Below are 17,770 nucleotides of genomic sequence, written 5' to 3'. Positions count from 1 at the left end.
TTCCTTGTTAATTTACCAGCAACAGGTTTAAAAGAGATTCTGACACTTTTTTTTTTTTATTTCGAAAGGAGAAACAAGTTTTTTAAAATGATTAAATACAAATTTAAACATAAGGGTTTATCTCTCAAATGTGTTTTTTCCCCTTTATATTTTCATGAATATCCTCTTCCTGTTTATGACACAATCTATTATTGTTATACAGCACTCTTTCTACCAAAAAAGAATTTTACAAGACAACTTAATAATGCCCCTTAAATTGTACAGTTACAATCTATCCAAAAACATCTTCCTTTTGATGGCATTATCTATTCAAATGTCCCTACCGCCTGTGATTTAGAGCCATACCCTTCTTCACAGCGCCTTGTCAGCACTGGAGAAAAGTCTGGCTGCACCCATTATCACTCTGGTAATTGGGAAAAAAAACGCTCTGGGTTGCTTATATTTCTTTAAACCAATCACACGTCTTGGGCGGCAGTAAGCCCAGGGTGCAGCAACGGTGCTCTTGCAAAATACTGTAGATAGCGGAAGGGGAGGAGAATTCTGTCTGAAATAGGCGGCCAATGGCAGGTTTATACCAGTCTCAGTCCAAAAATGCATATTACCCTAAAAAACATTTTAAAAATGGAATTGAACATATTATGGTCTACAAGGTTTTACAAGGTCTATGTCCAAATTATTTAACCAAATATTTCAATATGTTCGGGACTCTCGTGGCCTGAATGCGAGGGCTAGTGTATCTAACCTGAAACCCATTCTAAAAAGTAAAGTAGGGAGAAGCACATTTCTCGCCTCACTTTACTTGAGGTCAAGGAAAATTTTCATGACACAATCATAATGGTCTCATGACAGCCAATGTAAAATCCAACCACTTATGACAGTTTAATGTATTGTTACCACATAAAGCTGAAATAATTTGATAAGTAGGCCTGCTATGACATGAACGGTTATGTTGTTTAGGTTAATGTCAAGTTGTCATAACAAAGAAATTGTTGTCTTAGTTATTGTCAACATCTCAAACAATGCCAACTTTGCATTAAGTTTCATAATTTACTGAGTGACATGACAATGACAACAGTCATAAACATTCATAAAGACTTGTGTCCACATGTTTATGGCCAGTGTCATGTCTTGGTTATGACAATGTCATGTCAGTCTTATGCACACCCCTTCAAATGAAGTGTTACAGGGTTGCTTAAGTTAAGCGATAATGGCTAAAGTGCCAGACCTATAAGCGCGGTATATAGAATATACAGTTGTGTTCAGAATAATAGCAGTGTTTAAAAAAAGTGAATAATGCTCAACATCCTTAGAATAGCTTTTAATTCCATAATATCAATGCATTGGGAACACTGCACATTCAATTCCAAATCAAAACATGACCAAAATTGATCAAGTTTGTGTTATACCTTTACAGAAAGTGAAGAAAAAGGAATATTAGGCTGTTCAAAAAAAATAGCAGTATTTGCATTTTTCTTTACAATCTCAAACATTTACTTTATAAACTGAAAAATGTCTCAAGGGTTTGCTTTACCCTTGACTGCACTAATATTTAGTTGCATAACCATTATTTCTGAGAACTGCTTCACATCTGTGTTGCATGGAGTCGACCAACTTCTGGCACCTGTGAACAGGTATTCCAGCCCAGGACGATTGAACTACATTCCACAATTCCTCTGCATTACTGGGTTTTGACTCAGAAACAGCATTTTTGATGTCACTCCACAAGTTTTCTATGGGATTGAGGTCTGGGGATTGGACTGGCCGCTCCATAACATCAATCTTGTTGTGGAAATTCTTTTATTAGGAATAACCCCTTGAGATGTAGCATCTCGTTTTCGAGGGGGTCCTTAAAGGCAAACATATACAATACATTCACAATTAGACAAAACAGTTAACAAAACAACTTGAGGAGACCTCAAGAAAAACATATATCAAACATACATACATACTGACAGACAAAAGACAAAGCTCTCCATCACACCAAAACCACCCATATCCTCCCCATTCAAACCATTAAATATTAGACAATAAACAGTTAAGGTCATTAATATACAGTTGAAAAAAAGAATTTAAGGAAAATTAAAATAATAATAATAATAATAATAATAATAATAATAATAATAATAATAATAATGAAAAAAATAAAATAAAATAAAGTAAATAAATAAAAATAGAAATATCAAGCATGAGGAAAGCAGTTGCAGCTTGTATGCAAATAATTAAGAAGAGCCATCTTAAAATGGTGAAAGAAAATTAAAATTGTTCATCTGGAACCAAGACTTTGCTCGCTTACTGGTGTGTTTTGGGTCATTGTCTTGTTGAAAGACCCATTTCAAAGGCATTTCCTCTTCAGCATAAGGCAACATGACCTCTTCAAGTATTTTGATGTATTGAAACTGATCAATGATCCCTGGTATGCGATAAATAGGCCCAACACCACAGTATGAGAAACATCCCCATAACATGGTTTTTGCACCACCATGCTTTATTGTCTTCACAGTGTACTGTGGCTTGAATTCAGTGCATGGGGGTCGTCGGACAAACTGTCTGCGGCCCCTAGACCCAAAAAGAACAATTTTGCTCTCATCAGTCCACATAATGTTGCCCCATTTCTCCTTTGGCCAGTCAATGTGTCCTTTGGCAAATTTCAACCTATTGAGTACATGTCTTTTTTTCAACAATGGGACTTTGCGGGGGCTTCTAGCTGATAGCTTTGCTTCACATAGCCTTCTTCTGATCGTAACTGTACTCACAGGTAACTTTAAGTCTTCTTTGATTTTCCTGGAGCTGATCATTGGTTGAGCCTTTGCCATTTTGGCTATTCTTCGATCCATTCGAATGGTAGTTGACCGTTTTTTCCCACGTCGTTCAGGCTTTGGATGCCATTTCAAGGCATTTGAAATCATTTTGGCTGAGCAGCCTATAATTTTCTGCACTTCTTTATACGTTTTCTCCTCTCCAATCAACTTTTTAATCAAAGTCCGCTGTTCCTCAGAGCAATGTCTGGAATGACCCATTTTGCTGAGTATTTCTGTTTGAAATGCACTATAACTAGCATGCACAACATTTGCTTCCTTCCTTCCTTAAATATGGGCCATAATTGACACCTGTTTCTTCACAGAATCAATCACCTCACTAATTGAACACACCACTGCTATTATTTTGAACATACCCCTTTCAATAACAGATTCAATTACACAGAATGAGCAGCATGCATGTCATGACTGTTGGGTCTGTTGGTTTTCTATGACTCTACAACACTTACTAGTAAATTATTTGCCATGTAGAAATATCACTTCTACCAAAAAAAATGATTTATGAGGTTAATGATGTTGGACTGCTATTATTTTGAACACAACTGTTTATGCAATTATTATAAATCTGAAGAAAAGTGTCAGTCCGGCTGCAATAAGAGTCCTGAAAGTTTCAACTTTCACGTCACACGTCTTGTACTTCGTAGACCCAAAGTACAAGTTACGCCTTTTGAACTTTGACCGATTTTTTTCCTCTGGGGGAGTAACAAAAGAGTTCCCTTGTGGAAATAAATTATCCAACTGCTGACAAAAGTGAAAAGTATCATCTTTCTGTGAATGCCTACTTTTTATGCTTTTACTGCTTGTCCTCTCTTGTAATCCTATTTTATCTTTGTGTTATCATCATGTTGTCAGAACAAGCTTCCTTGCAGATGATTTGTGCTCTAACAATAATTCAATTTGGATGTAAATGACCTCTCCACAAAAGTGTAAAAAGTCAGAGTCACAAAGAAGGCCCATTCAATCCTTGCTGACCTTAGTCAACCATTGTTCAGTGAATTCAGTTTGCTTCCATCTGGTCACAGATCTAATCTGCCAAGATGCAGCTCTGTGGGAATTGAACATTTTAGATGTAATACTCAATGTATTGATGTTAGTGAAGCCCATGTGTGTGAGTTGTGAGCTTGTCAGATGAGAGTCAGCTGACAGTCTACTGGGAGTTAACATTAAAGGCTTGAAGATAGGCGAAGGTAAATGACCATTGTTCTCAGGAAGAGCTCAAGTACTGGACATGATAGTAAATAAGAGACTGAATCAACCTTGTCATGAGGTCAGCAATTGTTGTTCTTTTGTTCACTTAATGACATTTAAGGCAAGACACTCTGAAAGTCAGGAGAGAACACAAGTTTCAGGTCTTGTCTCCATGCTGCGTGAAATAAATAGAATTGATTAATCTCATCACTGACTCTATAATGTTTTTTGAAGAATTTCTTTTACAGGATTTAAGAACTCGTTGGTCCCTGTTGCTATTGGTCTGTTGAATAGCATTATGACATTTGTGTGAATTACTTCTTATTGTAAAACCAGGACAATTTTTTATTGTAAAACCAGGACTAGTTTTCATGTGCATGTCTGCTCTGATTTGATCAAATTTCATGTGTGTGACAGACGTTCAAAAACCACATGGTGGAGACAAAGGCACATGTGACTGGACTCTCTGTCCTCAGTGTAGTTGAGATATACAATATACTATACAGTACATAAACAAAAATGTTAAACATATTAATGTGAACACCTAAAAATTCCTCCCATATATAATTTGTTTTAAACATTTTGTTCCAAAACCATGAGCATTAATCTGCACGCTATTGTTTAAAATATCCCTGAATGCTGAAGATTTCTCTTCTGTTTTTCTTGGGACTGAGTACCCAGGACCCTCATGTTAAGAGGGCCCAAAAAGATGCTAGAGTGCATAGCTGTGGATGTGGGGAGGTGCCCATGAAGAATGCCTTTCTGCAGGGTCCAGAATTTTGTGCTATGCCCCTGGCCAGGTCAATATTGTAATGGCCTGCAGGATGCCTTTGTGTTGACTGTTCTGCACGGTAGTGCAAAGGATCATGGGGCTAGGTTATTAACGGTTCCTGTCCTAGTTTAAGTGTGTAACGGATGTTCTGTTGGTGTTTTTTTTGCATTTACGTTACCTAGGTTTTAGTCTTGATTTAGTGTTCATGATTATTTACATTTGTTGGATTACCATGACTGAGACACTGGGGTAGATTGATGACCTCTGTGTATCAAGTGTGACTAAAAATTGAATAAACTTTCGTAGATTTCAGTATCTCTGGCGCTTTGAGTTCTACCATTTAATTCGCTACAACGTGATGATAACACAAAGGTAAAGTAGGATTGCAACAGAGGACGGAAGTAAATTCCTAATAAGGACAGAAATGTGATACTTTTCACTTTCGTAAGCAGTTGGAGAATTTATTAACACCTAGGAACTCTATTGTAGTACTCCCCGAGAGGAGAAGAAAATCGGTCGACGTTCAGGAGGCGTAAACTGTTCACTAGGGTTATAGTCAGCTGTGATTTGCTGTTGAACTTTTCAGCACTCTTGCAGCCGGACTGGCACGTTTCTTCTGATTTATAATGAGTGCATATATTCTATACACCGCTCTTGCAGGCTTGGCACTTTTGCTGTTATTGCTTTACTTGAGAAACCCTTATATTTGTCAAGATTTAAGTTACACGATTACTGCAATCAAAATTGCTATACGCATGAGCAAATTCAAGAAGCAGAAACCCTTTTACAGTATTTTGGATTGTTTTCTGGATCAAGTGGCGAGGCAGCCACATAAGAAGTTCATAGTTTTCGAGGAAAGCTCCTACACTTACAGCCAGGCCGACAAAGAAAGCAACAGAGTGGCCAGAGCTCTGTCCAAGCATGCTCAGCTGAAGGAGGGGGACACGGTGGCCCTCTTCCTGGGCAACGAGCCTCAGTTTGTGTGGATCTGGCTCGCACTGACCAAGCTGGGATGCAACGCTTCTTTACTGAACTACAACATCCGTTCCAAATCTTTGCTGCACTGCTTTTCTTGCTGTGAAGCCAAGGTCCTGGTTGCTGGCGCTGGTAAGCTGTGGAAATACTATCCTCTTTGTGATTATGAATTTCAGGTTTTCTGCATTATTTATTTTTAGTGTTGCATTAGGTAGGCCTATTGGTGATGATGTTTTTTTCACACCTCCCTCTCTAAGTCATTATAAACGTGCATTTAAATGTCAGATGCCAGTTCATTAACACTTCACTTTATTGTACAACTTGCAGCGTCTTATGAATAAATGAAATTGTCCTCTTTAAAAATTGATCAATGATGTTAAATGTGTATCCTGCTGTGAATATGTTCTTTGCATGGTGTTTGAAGTATAGCTTGACCAATGCTGGATTTTTGAGGCAGATGCTGATATTAAGCCGATATTTGGGCTTTAAAGAAATGTCTTTTAACATAGCCTAAATGCATAACATGAACAAACAATCCTTATATGGAACTCTTACATTTAAAAAAAATTAACGTATCAGTTCTCTTTGGTGGACAAACTATGTGTAGACTGTTAATTACCTGAAACCTAGTTTGGCATTTCCATCCTGTTGTGAATATGTTACATTACATTCTGGGAAAACTCTGAACAAAGCCTCTCTCATCTGTTTTACTTGGTATCATACATTTGTATCATACATTGTTACACTGTTTTCCTTCCTAAAGATGTATCTGCATGAACCTACCCTGAACCAATCCTCCTGTCCTCTTTATATATGTCTACTCTCACGTCATCAAAGTGAATGGAGCGATTGTTAGAAAATGAATATCCTTGTGTGTCTCAGTCATTAAACCTTAAGAACATGGTGAACTGAACCCTTCTGCTTCATGTCACTTTGTTCTCCGAGCACTGGTAACTGCTTTCAGAATCAACTCACAGAAGTCGAGCCAGTAGATGATAGGACATGAACCACAAAACAATCATGATTGCATTGTTTCATAACATGTCCTGACATTTTTTGTTACTTATCAGCTGACATAGACACTGATATATCTGCAATGAGATGATATTTGCCGATGTATTGGCCTGGGCCTGATCTTAACAGTCTTTATTCCCATGATTTTGCACAACAGTTTTGATTGTTTTCCCATTATTATTGTCACTGCACTGACCTACATTAAGCCTTCACTTGCTTTTTTGCTCTCTTTTGTCTGTTTCTCTCAGACTTGCGAGGGGCTGTAGAGGAGGTGTTGCCTACCCTGAACCAGCAGGGTGTCCGTGTGTTTATCCTCAGCGAGGACTGTGATGTGGAGGGCATTGAAAGCCTCTCTGATAAAATTCAGCAGGCCTCAGACCAGCCTCTGTCACCTCAGCTGAGGGCCAACATTAACCTTAAGAGTCCTGCGCTGTATATCTACACCTCTGGAACCACAGGTAATCTGGCATCTGACCTTCACTTCTAATCTGCATTCATGGTTTTAGTGTGCAGGCCTTGAAGTGCAGAGGAAGGACAATAAAAATATGCTGATGGCACTGTTTTCTTTTAGGGCTTCCCAAGGCAGCTGTAATCAACCATGAGAGGCTATGGATGGCATCTTTTGTTCAGGCTGTTGCTGGCGTACGTTCAGACGATATCATCTACGTTTACCTGCCTCTTTACCACAGTTCTGGCTTTCTGATGGGACTTTGTGGGGCCATAGAAAAAGGTAATTCATGGCATCATAAAACTACAAAACATGTTTTCCAGGCTGCATTCTGATGAGTTTACTAAAGGTTAAACTAACAGGTATATGACCTGAAATAACAATGTGGCTCTGATTTCCACTATTTGTATTTCAAAGTCCAAAAGGTTTACAACACTTTCTGAGCTCTCAGTAAGTGTGAGACTACATGTTGCTGATATCTGTGCCTCTTCATTTCCAGGCATCACTGTTGTTTTAAGACGTAAATTCTCTGCCTCCCACTTCTGGAATGACTGTAGAAAGTACAATGTGACTGTTATTCAGTACATCGGAGAAATTATGCGCTACCTTTGCAACACACCAAAGGTAAACCTCAGTATAATATCACATATGGTGATATTATTTTACCATAATTACAATACAACAATATGTTGATAAATGAATTAGCGGCTTCAATTGCTTCAATAACATTTGCATGGGTAGCTAACACCTGCAGCAGTCAGACACACTGCTTGTATTTAAACCATAATGTGATTTCTATTATCCTAGTCTCATCTCTCCATCACTCTTTTCTAGAGAGACAATGACAGAGATCATAAAGTCCGATTGGCTTTGGGGAACGGGATAAGGGCCGACACCTGGACTGATTTCCTGCAGCGATTTGGGGCCATACGCATCTGTGAATGCTATGGAGCGACAGAAGGAAATATTGGCTTTGTCAACTACGCTGGCAAAGTTGGAGCTATTGGCAAAGAGAATTTTCTCCACAAAGTAAGAGGTCTCATATGCACAAAGGTTTTTAGCATTTTGTTGAATGGTAACATTTGGGATGAACTTGCAGGGTTGGCTGGACTTTTATCCAACTTTTACAGCTGCTATTGCATCATTAACATGAAATTAATAATAATAATTAATATAATGTATAATATATGACTAGTTACTTTATTCTTTCTCACATTTTATTCCCAATCTGTTTGTTTTTTTAAGATGGGATGTCCGTATGCCCTCATAAGGTACGACACAGAGAAAGAGGAGCCAGTCAAAGACTCCCGAGGATTTTGCATTGAAGTCCCCAGAGGTGAGCCAATCTCCTCCGAAAATATAGCTCTCCCTTGACCTTCTAGCTCTGACTAATAGATATCCTGTGCTTGTTGCTTTCTCACGCAGGAGAGACCGGTTTGTTGATAGCTAGGATTGCAGAAAGATCACCTTTCATCGGCTACGCCAAGAACAGTCAGCAGACAGAGAAGAAGAAGGTGAGAGATGTGTTTGTGAAGGGAGACCTCTACTTTAACAGTGGTGACCTTCTAAAGATAGACAACGAGGGATTTGTCTTCTTTCAAGACCGCATTGGAGACACTTTCAGGTGAGTGGATGAAACAAATTGAACAGATTTGACAAGCTGAGCAAATAATGGAGACACAAGGTCTCAGTGTCACTGTTTATGTTAGATAACAACTAGATACATTTGATCACTGGAAACAGAATTTAAGATGTAGGACACAACATCAAATTTGACTATATTTAAGACTATTAATGAATCTTCATGTAACTATTACTGTATTTCAGCATTTTCTGCAAATGATTTCCCCCCCTTTCCTATGTTTGTATGTAATTTATAACAAACTGTCCTCAGTGCTAAATGAAAACTTTGCAGTTAGGATATGCACATATTGTCTTTGTATTGTCATCCAATACAGGTGGAAAGGAGAAAATGTGGCAACCACAGAGGTGGCTGATCATTTGCTCATGGTGGACTGCATTAAAGAGGCTAATGTCTATGGTGTGAAGGTGCCAGGTAATAATGATTAGCAATAATTTAAGATTTATACAGGACATACTCCTCAGATAACAGTTATTAGAAAGATCTTATGTCGTTAAAGTGTCTTTATAAAATATGACATCTTAGTAAACTTTTCATCCGACCACTATATCTGTTTGGAGGTTTTTTTAAGGTTTGTAAGACCATTTGGACCTATAGAACCGTTTACATGCCCATTAATCATTAACCATTGTAAGCATGAATCACATAATCCTGCAAAATGGAGTTAAACATATGGAAATTGAGAAGAAATGTAAAACAGGAAAGCATGTATTTGAAACAAGTGCTCAGTATGAAACACATAAAGAGCTGTTGATACTCACATCCTGAAATAAGTCCTCTTTCTACTTTGACTGATTAGGACACGAGGGAAGAATTGGAATGGCAGCACTGACGCTCAAAGAAAACATGGACTTTGACGGCAAAGCTGCATATCAGCACGTCAAAAACTTCCTCCCCAGCTACGCAAGACCACGCTTCATCCGCATACAGGTAAACAGAGTGTTGCTGAATACGATTATAACACATTAAGAAATTGAGGAATTTGCCTGAAAATGTCTTCCAACCATTAAATAACCATTTATCTTTCTCTGGCAGGATGCACTGGTAGTAACTGGGACGTTTAAGCAAATGAAGGTGAAGCTGGGAGAGGAGGGCTTTAACCCAGCCGTCATCAGGGACCCTTTGTTCTACCTGGAGGACAACAAGGGCTACGTACCTATGACTCAGGAGATATTCAGCTCCATCGCAGAGGGAAGAATCAGGCTCTGAATGAGTTCAGTGTTTATTATTGGATTGTCAACCTCAAAATAATACATTTGATTTGTGGGTATTAATTGATACAGGATGCCAAATAATGATAAATGACCTGCACATTGAGCGTGTTTATGTACAGTAAATTTCTTAAGCTTCTTGTGGGGAATATTGTGTACTGAAATATTTCAAAGGATATCATTTAGTTTGAAACCGTTTTTAATAAAAAATATTTAAAAAACACGATTGTATATGAGCAAAGCAATCCCGAATCATTGACACAATTAGATGATCTTCAATTCAGTACAGTCAGTAACTGTCAAGTCAAGCCTGGTACAGTAATAAAATTCTTAATTATCAATAGCTGAATTACGATGTGTGTAAACTATACACGGCTTTCAGGATCATTACAGGAGCTCGGGTGCAGTGGCAGTTTCCAGAGTAGTAGGAGAGGGAGCTGTGTTGGCTACAGTAGAAGAAGTCATACAGTTCATTCTTCTGCAGGTGGAGGACAAGTGTTTTGGAGTTGCAACCTTCACAGGGCAGCACAGCTGGTGCGGGCCACACTGCACCCACTGGTTGCAGAAACTGGGCACGCTGTTGAACTTTGTCAGCTTTTTCAGGACCTGTTTACCCAGAATATTTGAAGACATCTCTGTAATCTTAAACATAGGACCAGATCCTGCTGTTGATGGCGTGCTGGGGAGGGCGCCTGCAGCATCTTTAAGACTAGGCCTTGTTTCAAAGTTGTAGCCAGACAGCGGCCCGATGCAAGTGTAAGGCAGAGGCTCGCTGCTGCAGCTAAGAGAGCGCATCGGTCTTCTAGATCGATTCCAAGCCTTGTCAATCCACAGCTCCACTTGAGCCTTGTCCATCCCGGAGGTGGCATTCTCTCTCTCCTCAGACCTGGTATCTGAGTCTGGGTCTTGGTTTTCTTCTATCGCCTCATCTTTCCCTGATTTTGGTTGGTCTGCATTATTCAGAGGCTGTGTCTCAGCCAGAAGAGTGGAAGCCATTTTGGAGATGATGCTCCAGTCCTTAAGGATGTCCTCTGCGGTAGTGAACTGTGAGGTCACTGTGAATCGGATGATACGCTTGGTGTGAATATCTGCAGGGATGAGGTACATTGTGCCTGACCGGGTCAGTCTCCTCAGCAGCTCCTGGGTTAAAGCATTTCCACCCTAGAAAAATAAAATAAAATAAAATAAAATAAAATAACATATTCATAACCGTTGCAAGATCAACAAGCTCAAAGCTTCCAACCAAAACTGAATCCTTTTCAGGTCAAGGTTTCAGCTCGTTTTAATGATCTCCAATATTGTTGTGCCCTTCACCTGCGCCTGATAAAACTAGTTGACCTCATTCAATAACTTTCAACAATGATTAGCCAGTGAAAGACATGTTGCTTAACAACATGTACCGCATAGTACAAAATGTGCAACATACTTTCAGGCAGAACACCACTAGGCCAAGGTGCCTCTCAGCAGGAACCTCAAAATTTGGGTCACTCTTTATGTGAGACTCCAAGAGTTTTGCCATCTCAATCCCCTAGAAAACACAGAAGAAATATACATGTAAATCCTGAAACTTAAAAACAGATCAAATCTGTGGGTTGTCACAGAATTGCCTAAAGTAAATACACTGTGTGTTTGGTCCCTCTTCTGATTATATTTGATATGTATTCCTAAAATAATTAGCATGAAGAGAACTGAGTGCCACTTACATGTCTGATATGAGCCTGGAGGTTTTTCAGTCCAAAGGACCGCATAACAAACCAGAGTTTGAGAGAACGGAAACGTCGGCTGAGGGGAATTTGCCAATGCTGAACATCAGAAAGAAGTAGTGTCATTGCATGAAATGATTCACTATGATAATTGAATCTTTAAGGGAAGACATGACAGTTTGATACCATAAAGTCCATGGCTGCCTGTGAGTTTTCATGTCTGAGGTAAACAGGATCAACTGTGAATGTCTGTTGGAGCTTATATTTGTCCTTTACCCTGAGAAAACAAAGTTAAACCATATAAGCAACAAGTGTCCTTCACATTCACTTTCTATTTATCTTTTTTTATTTTTTATTTCAGACCCTCTTTCATAGATAATGTTTAATTCTAGAGGTAAGGTTTCAGGTATGGGTTAGAAAGCTCACCAGAATGCTGTGCAGTCAAAGTGGACCATCATCCACTTGGAGGGGTTGAAGACAAAAGAGTGAGCCAATTCAATGCCCTCCAGGGACCAGCGGAGCTCAGGACAGAAGTAGGCTGAGCCAGCGTACGCAGCATCAACATGGAGCCACAGTCCTTCTTCTGCACCTTTAAAAGAACATTTAAATGCAAGTACTGTAATTCTCTGAATGCATCTCAATGGAGCAACACAACATTTTGACTTTACAGGCTGTGTTTAAACGGACATTATTGGGAGTAAATTTGAAGACGTACAGACTGGTCCCAGTTCAGACAGATTGTCGAAAGCACACACTCCTGTAGTTCCCAAAGTTGCACACAGCTGAACAGGAGAGAAACAAAATCCCAGATAAGATCAAAGTCAAAGTCAAAGTCTCTTTATTAGTCTCCCTAAGGAGAAATTCGTTTTGGACACCGAGAGAAATTGCTGCAAGAGTAACAACAGAGACACACATCAAACACAGGGTTAAAAAAGTTAGAAAAACAAAAGTACATGAAACATCTAGGCTACTCAAATAGCTGTGCAAATTACAATTTACCATTTTCTAAAGGCTGTAACATGTATTGTCAGTATTTTGTTGTATATTTTAAATTATCTTTAAAAACATACCAGTGTTTTTTTTTCATGTTTTAGCCCTACAAATTATGCAGCATTGTACAATTACGTTTTAATATTACCACTGACCATTTTTATGTTTTTTACCTTCTATGCAACATTGTTTTGATTTAATTTCAAGCTATTTGCAGTGGTGGAAGAATTACTCAGATCTTTTAAGTAAAAGTACCAATACATTAATGTAAAAAATACTCAAAAAAATAGTTACAGTACATTACATGATTTCAGCTAAAACATTGAAAAACACTCGTATGATTTGTAAATTCTCCACCTCAACACCTCCATGGTACCCAGCCCATCCTTCCGTGTCAAATACCTACCATGAAAGGGACCAATCCCCTTCTCCTGTCTTCTTGTATGGCTTGTTTCAACGTGTCTCCTTTCAGAGATAACTGCTCATCAGTGGGAAGAAACCTGATCTTCACCAGAGAGATCAGACCTGCCTTCTCAACTGAGGAATGAGCCTATAAAAGCAATCAATTTAGTTTCTCAGTTTTTTTTTTTTTCATCTGATTGACAGAAAGTTATTGTAGAAGAAGTGCTGACACTGACCTGATCTGAAGCGTAAGCCACCAGTCTTGAATTTAGGGCCGAATTGTCCACGTCCTGATCGAGCTCAGCCTGCAGCTGCAAAAATTTGTCTTTCCTGGCTGCCAGCAGAGCAACCAGTGTGCTCTCACTGACTGTGCTCTAACAGGAGAGTCAGATAGAGGAGAGAGATAAAACGTTGCCACAGAGACTACTGTGTAAAGGTTTTTGGGTTTAAAATAAACAGATCAAACCTGCAGTATGCCTCCACCTCTGCTGTCAGGATGGTGATGCAGGAAGAAGGAGGGAAGCCCCAGTGCTTTACACAACCAGTCCATCACATTCATTTCCAATTCTGTACATGCTGGGCTGGAGGCCTGTTCAAAACCGGTAACACGGACACGGACAATATCATATAATTTAGTCAGATGGTATGACTTAATTGTCGTGATGTTTTTTTTGTTGTTTTTAGGTAGTGTAGTGGAGAAAAAAGTGTGAGTTAGTCCCTTACCCAGGTGAATCCAACACAGTTAATGGCGTCAGCCAGCATGTCTCCAAGCATAGAGGGCCATGAAGTCAGACTAGGGTAGTAGGCGTGCATATGAGGGCTCTGCCAGTGAACCACCTGGGGAAAAATATGAGAAAATACGTGCTTCCTTGCCAAAGTATTAAATTACTGATATGATAATGGATGACAGTAGGAACTTACTCCTGGCATGATGACTTTCTCGATGTCCTGGAAGATAGTCTCCCAGTCCTCTGGCTCTGTAGGCGCTGTGTCAGGGAGAAGCTCCTTCATGTAACCTGGCTTCACATCTGGAATCACCCTCCTCTCCCTGATGGAGCCCAGGTACTGTGTGATGTAGTCCACCAGCTCCTTACCTGATCAGTAAAAGACACTGTAACTGCTGGAATGATATTCCTATTACAGTTTATCATTCATCTTCGACAGATAAGTCAATATAGTAAAATGGAAAGTATCATTACCTCTGCGATTGTATTCCTCAGCCTGCATTGTTTTTGAGATGAGAGCTCTTTGGGTTAATTCGTTGCGTGTAACAGGTGACTGCAATGATGTGTGCTCTGTAGCAGAAATCACAGAACTATATAGACCCTGTTGTGAAGAACACGCCCTAAATTGTTGACGTATTTGAACCATCAAACAAATGCTCTTCAAATGTTCTTTCCATCATTAGGGATCCAAGCCCGAGGGGGGGGGAGAACCGCGGTTTATTTTTCCGTTGATAAAAGTCACGCTACAGCCTAAACTGTACATGGTGTGTGTGTGTGTGTGTGTGGGGGGGGGGCATTTTCAGGACTGGTCCAGATCCCTACATGGACCTCATGCACAACAATTGACCCACTTCCACCACTAGGTGGCGCTATAGCAGAAAAAAATATATAACTCCCAAACCATACATCGCACATTAAAAATACTGATATCCACACGTTTCCTGAATTGACCTGATATAGGCCACGCCCATTTCCGCCTAGACTTTTAATGCGTGAAAAATCGTGATTTATTGAAAATCTACTTTGCTGAACTCCTCCACGACCGTGTGACCGATCTGCACGAAACTTTGTACGTAGCATTTCCAGACCCACCTGACAAAAAGTAATCAAAAGAATTTGTATCGGCTAAAAACTGCGCAAATTATGCACAAACAAATTTGTGTAGCTAACTATGAACACCAACTTTGACATATCTCGACCAAAATAAATGCTATCAACGTGAAACTTTAGATTCTTGTTTGCGATGACCCTCTGGAGGACCCCACACATTTTACGAAAACTGGCCACCAAGGGGCGCTACAAGTACAAAACGTTTATATCTCATGAACGGCTCATCCGATTTTTACTAAATTTGGAGGGTACCATTTTGGGCCACTCCTGAGGTCACCCCTACAGTGGGGTACTGATTAGTCAAAGTGGACGTGGCCTATGGGACCCACGTTTGGATTCAGCACTTACATTAATGTGAGCAACTTTAAATTTACAGGGTAGATGTACAATGGGTCATGGACCTCACCTAATAAAAATTACACATGTGGACCACTAGGTGGTGCTATAATGTGTTTTTGCCTTTAACTCCCACATTACACATCGCACATTAGAAAACCTTATATCGACGTGTTCCTTGAATCAAGCTGAATCACCTGATATAGGCCATGCCCAATTCCACTAAGAAGTTTTTTCGCAATATTGTGCAATGTGCAAACCCAACTTTTCCAAACTCCTCCTAGGCCGTGCGACCGATCTGCACGAAACCTGGTACCTAGCATCTATGGACCTGAGTAAAAGTTATTAAAATAATTTTGCTACGTTACAGTATGCACATTTGACGACCAAACACATTTTCCTAGCTAGCTACCAAACAAACTTTATCATATCTCAGCCAAATTAAATGCTATCAGCAAAAAACGCTCCTTACCAAATTTGGCGAAGATCGGCCATTAAGGTGCGAACATTTGCGATTGCAATTTTCTCTGCCGTAGTAATTGCTATCAACATGAAACTTGTGACGCTTGTTTGGCATGCTGCTCTGAGGCTCTGTACCAAATTTGGTGAAGATTGGCCATTAGGGGGGCGCTATAGTCAGCGTAGACGAGTTTTGGCCCTTTAACTCAATCAATGTTAATGGGATATTTGCAGTGGCAAGGTACCACAGACCTTGCGGCTCAAACCTCTCGATATTTACTGACGTTTGCTTCCGCACCGTTCCGCTTTGGGTTCCGCTTTCGCATGCTCCCCGGGTCGTTGGGGTGACTCGCGTTGGGGGCAACTCACGCCGAGGAGGCTTGGACCCCATCATAACTGCTTGCAGTTCTAGTTGAAATTGTTTTTCGCATCCCCCATTGACTCCACGTTTGTACTAAATATTTACCCTCTTCTGATGGTAATGCTTTATTTATTCACATCTCAGTGACAAAATACTGTATTTAGCATAATAGGACAATATTATCAACAGTTTAATTGATAGTTAACATTACAGTGCAATATTCTTTGTGTAATATACATCAATCCCTCTGCACCCGGAATAAATTTTATCTAGAGAGATAATGTCACAGTGTAATTATTTTATGTGCATTATTTTATTTGCAATATGAAATTATATACTCATAGATTATGACTTCCTACGATCTGAAATACATTTTCCTATGATATATCACCATACACTTAAAAAATGTGGTTTTGGGAGAGAGTAGTTAGTGGAACTGTTTAGAAGTGGACTGTTCCTATAACTGCATTCCTGTAACTACTTGGTCGGAAAGAGGCTCATGATAGGAGGGAGTTTGTGTTTGGTTGTTCAGAATTTTTGAAAAATTCTATTCAAACTTTAAAATGTTAGGGTAGTATTCAACTTTCAAATCACATTAATACTTTTTGAAATATTCAACCTTCTTTGAGGCTTTTAAAAAAAAGCCCTTCTGACATTTTTACATTAGTGTGTTTTGGATAGAATGTACAGACTCAGAGTTGGGGATCCAACTGACTGAGTGAGGAGCATTTTTACTTTGCTATACTATCCACAATTTTAAATCTCATATATTTATTTTACATTAAAATGTAGGGAATGTTGTGCCCTTTCCAACAATGTGCTTAGGGAGGCAAACAGACTTTCACATGAGGCACAGTGAGCTTCCAAGTGAAGTGGTGTCCACCAACTGCAACACTGCCTCCTGTATTAAATCATACAAGAAATACCAGGAGGAGAAGAGAAACAGGCCCTATTTGGATAGCTATTGTCTTCTCAAAATCTTTACACAACACACACCATAACTGCACAGGATGTTCCGCAGGGTGTCAAATCTCTCACAGTATTAAAGATTAAGCGAAAACACCTGTTGGCGTTGAGGCCTGAAGTCAGTTAGAAGTTAGTCAGTTGGTCAGTTAGTCCATCATGACATCATGTTAGCTGACAAATAACACCTCTTCTCCTTTCTTCATCTCCTCTCCTCATCCTTTCTTCCTCTCCTCTTCTTGTCCTCTCCTTTTCTCCTCCTCCTGTGGCAGTATGTGTTGCTAAAGTGATTTGTGCACTGAAGGAGTGGAGGAGAGAGGGGAAGACTGTATGTTTGACAGGTCAAAAATGTTCATTTAATGATGATTATAACTCTGAAGTTCATTCTGTAATTCAAAAACGTGAGTCCAAACGGCAAATATTATCATCACCAGAGAGATAAAAACAGGTAATAAAAAGGGAACCGTCTGCATCCTTCCAGATATTTCTTTTCATTGTTTCTATCGGCAGTTGGTATGAACAGAGCCAAAAGTTTAAGTCCGGTGGATTCCATGGTTACATGTTTGCGACCGAACTGTGTGCGAGAGAGAGAAAATACAATGGTTGAATAAAGGCCATCGTCACCACAGGTATATAGTTAATATCATTAGTAACA

At 39.5% G+C, this 17,770-nt stretch overlaps 2 protein-coding genes and 1 long non-coding RNA gene across 3 annotated transcripts in view; 1 reads left to right on the top strand and 2 right to left on the bottom strand.

The window, feature by feature from the left end:
• The window catches only part of LOC118494725, a 20,857-nt gene extending 3,087 nt beyond the window's left edge, over positions 1–17,770 (bottom strand). Inside the window, exons 1-2 of the long non-coding RNA XR_004896890.1 lie at positions 17,714–17,770; positions 4,463–4,468 (exon numbers count right to left, since the gene is read on the bottom strand). This is a non-coding gene — a long non-coding RNA (uncharacterized LOC118494725). The remainder of the gene's footprint in view (positions 1–4,462; positions 4,469–17,713) is intronic.
• Positions 5,362–10,281, top strand: LOC116054642 (very long-chain acyl-CoA synthetase-like). The gene is made up of 10 exons (XM_031306302.2): positions 5,362–5,883; positions 7,014–7,223; positions 7,337–7,495; positions 7,713–7,837; positions 8,048–8,242; positions 8,459–8,549; positions 8,639–8,837; positions 9,172–9,269; positions 9,655–9,785; positions 9,891–10,281. The coding sequence occupies exons 1-10, from the start codon at positions 5,403–5,405 to the stop codon at positions 10,062–10,064; spliced, it is 1,863 nt and encodes a 620-aa protein (XP_031162162.1). The 5' UTR covers positions 5,362–5,402; the 3' UTR covers positions 10,065–10,281.
• On the bottom strand, positions 10,397–14,403 carry hdc (histidine decarboxylase). Its single transcript, XM_031306073.2, has 12 exons — positions 14,361–14,403; positions 14,083–14,255; positions 13,885–13,998; positions 13,628–13,750; positions 13,398–13,535; positions 13,166–13,309; positions 12,485–12,551; positions 12,196–12,358; positions 11,956–12,046; positions 11,770–11,868; positions 11,493–11,594; positions 10,397–11,227 (listed from the first exon to the last, which is right to left on the bottom strand). The coding sequence occupies exons 1-12, from the start codon at positions 14,386–14,388 to the stop codon at positions 10,454–10,456; spliced, it is 2,016 nt and encodes a 671-aa protein (XP_031161933.1). The 5' UTR covers positions 14,389–14,403; the 3' UTR covers positions 10,397–10,453.

Source organism: Sander lucioperca, chromosome 3 (assembly GCF_008315115.2).
Source record: "Sander lucioperca isolate FBNREF2018 chromosome 3, SLUC_FBN_1.2, whole genome shotgun sequence".
Classification (NCBI taxonomy): domain Eukaryota; kingdom Metazoa; phylum Chordata; class Actinopteri; order Perciformes; family Percidae; genus Sander; species Sander lucioperca.
This window is presented reverse-complemented; position numbering and strand designations above follow the sequence as displayed.